The sequence below is a fragment of the Gossypium raimondii genome, chromosome 3, assembly GCF_025698545.1.
Source record: "Gossypium raimondii isolate GPD5lz chromosome 3, ASM2569854v1, whole genome shotgun sequence".
NCBI classification, from domain to species: domain Eukaryota; kingdom Viridiplantae; phylum Streptophyta; class Magnoliopsida; order Malvales; family Malvaceae; genus Gossypium; species Gossypium raimondii.
In genome coordinates this window covers 59,112,818-59,115,950 of record NC_068567.1, presented here as the reverse complement: position 1 = coordinate 59,115,950, position 3,133 = coordinate 59,112,818, and the positions used below count along the sequence as shown (strand labels likewise).

General features: G+C 30.7%; 1 protein-coding gene across 1 annotated transcript; it reads left to right on the top strand.

Annotated features, from left to right (window-relative positions):
* Window positions 1-1,342: 1,342 nt before the first annotated feature.
* LOC105796222 (transcription factor bHLH52) lies at window positions 1,343-2,825 on the top strand. The gene is made up of 2 exons (XM_012625796.2): window positions 1,343-1,972; window positions 2,640-2,825. The coding sequence occupies exons 1-2, from the start codon at window positions 1,343-1,345 to the stop codon at window positions 2,823-2,825; spliced, it is 816 nt and encodes a 271-aa protein (XP_012481250.1).
* The last annotated feature ends 308 nt before the right edge of the window (window positions 2,826-3,133 follow it).

The window sequence follows — 3,133 nt, the reverse complement described above, 5'->3', positions numbered from 1 at the left end:
TAAGCTAAATTCACCTATCTAAAACCTAATTAAACACACAACTAGTCTAATAAGTATTTCTAATAATTTTTTGAACTCAATTTACTAAGACGGAGGCCCGATAATGTACTTTTTCAATACTTGTGAATTTTAGGTTATTACAAACAATGCTATAGTGAAGCTACAAAGGGCTCCAAGTATTTACGATAGTTATAAAAAAGGACTAGATTGATCAATAAAATCAAAGTTAAATTATGCTTTTTTAAAAAAATTGATATTTTAATACTAACTAAATGATAAATATTAAATTAGTTAAGTTTTTTTTCAAAATATGATTCGATAAATATTTTATCATATGAAATAAAATGTATTTTTCTTATTTCTACATATTACTAAAAAGAAACTTAGTTAATGAAGCTAAAATTCAAAAAGTATATAAACTAAAAATGATGCAATAAAAAACATGAACTTATTGAACAACTTTATGCTTAGTACATAATTGATAACATAATTTAACCAAACAAATTTAACTACTACTATTTGGGTCAGATTGAAATTTTAAATTCGAAAAGGACACAAACAAAATTTGACCAATTCAAAAGTACATGAACTAAAATTTACAAAATTAAAGTAAAAGAACTAAATCTATAACTTACGCATTATTTGGTACCTGAGTTTTTTTTTTAATTTGATACTTGAATTTAGTTTAATACCTTGGTTTTTCAATTTGACACTTAAATTATTTTTTGTCTCAATTAAGTACTTAAGTTTGGCTTCAACGTTTAATTTGGTACTTAATTTTTTTTTTCCTAATACTTATGTCTTTTTACTAGAGCACGCGTGTCAAATATTCTTTAATCACATGATTCTGTTTGGTTTGGGTACCAAATTGAATGTTGAAGCCAAATTTAAATTTAATTAAAAAAACTCAAGTAAATTCAAGTATCAAAGGGTCCATTAATCCAATAAATGAATCCAACAAGTATGCATGGCAGCCGCCACCAAAGCGTGGAAAAGGATGTTTGTTTTTCAGTTTCTTTAATAGGAAGGGGAAAAAGAGCCCTAGCGTTTTTAGGAGACAGTTAACTACCTTAACCCATCTTTCCTATTTTATCTCAACCTACCACTCTCTTTCTCTCACATTCAGTTTTTTTTTTTGTTTTTTTCATTTTTTCTCGTGATTTTATCAAGTATCTGTCTTCTAAAAAATAAAAAATCTCTTTGTGTCTCCAGTCTAGACAGGTCAAGAACCACTGAAACTTTTGACAATTTTCCATCCTTGAAATCCCTTTTCTAAGTTTCCTTGTAATTGTTTTCCCATTTGCATTTCTGGTTTTGCTTGTTTTCCTTTTCAACAACTACCATGGTTTTAAGTTCATATTACTCCAACTGCGAAACCGATGTTCAGAATCTTAACTCGGAACCAACTCATCAAATTACAAAAGCAGTTCAAGCTGATGATCATCATGAACAACAACAACAGCATCTTCAATATTACTGTGATCCACCATTTGAGCTCCCTTTAACTTTTCTCGATCCTTGCATTGACCTAAACAACAATTTCCTTCACCCTGAAAACTACTACAGTGCCCCTCTACTCCCTTACGACCCTTTAATCACCCCATACGATAACTTCAGCTCTTATCCATGCCCTAAACGCCACAAACTCATCGAAGATCATTGTTTGATGCCTGGTTTCTTTGATGGGGTTGCTCTAAATTCATGCCCTCAAAGCATGAATGGTGTTTATAGCTTGGAAGGAACACACACAGTGGGAAACTGTAAGAAAATTAGCGATGAAAAGTGTGTGTCGGTACAAAGCATTGCGGCGAGAGAGCGGAGGAGGAAAATAACTAAGAAGACTCAAGAACTTGGCAAGCTTGTACCTGGTGGGACTAAAATGAACACTGCTGAAATGCTTCAAGCTGCTTTTAAATATGTCAAGTATTTACAAGCTCAACTTGGAATCCTTCAACTTATGAACTCCTTTCCAGTAATTTTCTCGGCTATTTCTTACATTTTTTTGCTTTTATTTTATTTTATTTTATTTTTTTAATTAGATTACTGTCATCTTTTATTAAAAAAAAGGGAAAAAGGAAAAATTCAGTTTCCTCTACCCCAGGTATATAGAAACCTAGATTTTCTTCTTAAGAAACCTTTCCCATATCTATCAATTTCGATGTAAATTAGTTTCTTTAAAAAATTAGAGTAATTTAATTTTATTAATTTTAAAAGTGTGTAACTAAAAACATTAATCCGGACATTAATGTTTTCCATCAATTGTACGCAATTTTGATTGCTATAATAATAAATTTAGCTCTCAAAATTTAGACATCTTGTCAATGTGATCTCACTTGACAAATTTAGCTTACAACATTTATATATATGTGCAAATGTTGAGCCTAAATTTATTGAATCTTTTAGAACCAAGATCAAATTGACAAAACATGTAAACATCAAGGGCTAAATGTACTGTTATACCAATCAAAATTATGTACGATTTGATGAAAATTGTCTTTAGTTGTTCATGTTTAAAATTGACAGAGATTAAATTGCTCTATTTTTTTAAAAAGGGACCAATTGAGAGGGATTGGAGAGGTATTTTGCCCATTATATGATTGGTAAAATAAGCAAATTAAGGGGTTTAATTACAAATGCAGGAAAATAAGGAAGGGAATCGCAAGGACAAGGAAAGCATGCAAATTGTAACATCTTCAAAGGTACAAGAAAAGCTTTACATAGAAGAAAAGTGTTTGGTTCCAAAGGATTTTGTTCTGTCTTTGACAACACTTTCAAGGCCTCCACTCTCTGATGAACTCACTCGCCTTTTGTCTTCTTCACCTTAGCTAGTTAGCTCGCCATTGCTGAAATTACTCTCTCACGGTTCTTCTACATTTAACCAATTATGTTCTTTTTTTTTTTATTTGATTAACGATCTCTGTACTTAGTGCTTTTTTTTCTAACATATGTAAGTATCTTTGATTTCATATGAATTGCCTAGCAAATAGAATTTGAGATTCTATGTTGGAAGTTTCTAAATAACTAGACCTCCATTTATTAGCTCAAATGAGCATAACAGACCAACTGCAGCTAAATTTTTGCCATTGGATAAAGCCTTCTATTAAATTTTGTTTAAGTTCAGGAAAATGCGGAT

Excerpts from the sequence above, each read along its gene's own strand:
- LOC105796222 (XM_012625796.2), top strand. The coding sequence starts at position 1,343 with ATGGTTTTAAGTTCATATTACTCCAACTGCGAAACCGATGTTCAGAAT. Across the intron at positions 1,973-2,639 it reads AACTTATGAACTCCTTTCCA|GAAAATAAGGAAGGGAATCG; the intron begins GTAATTTTCTCG and ends TTACAAATGCAG.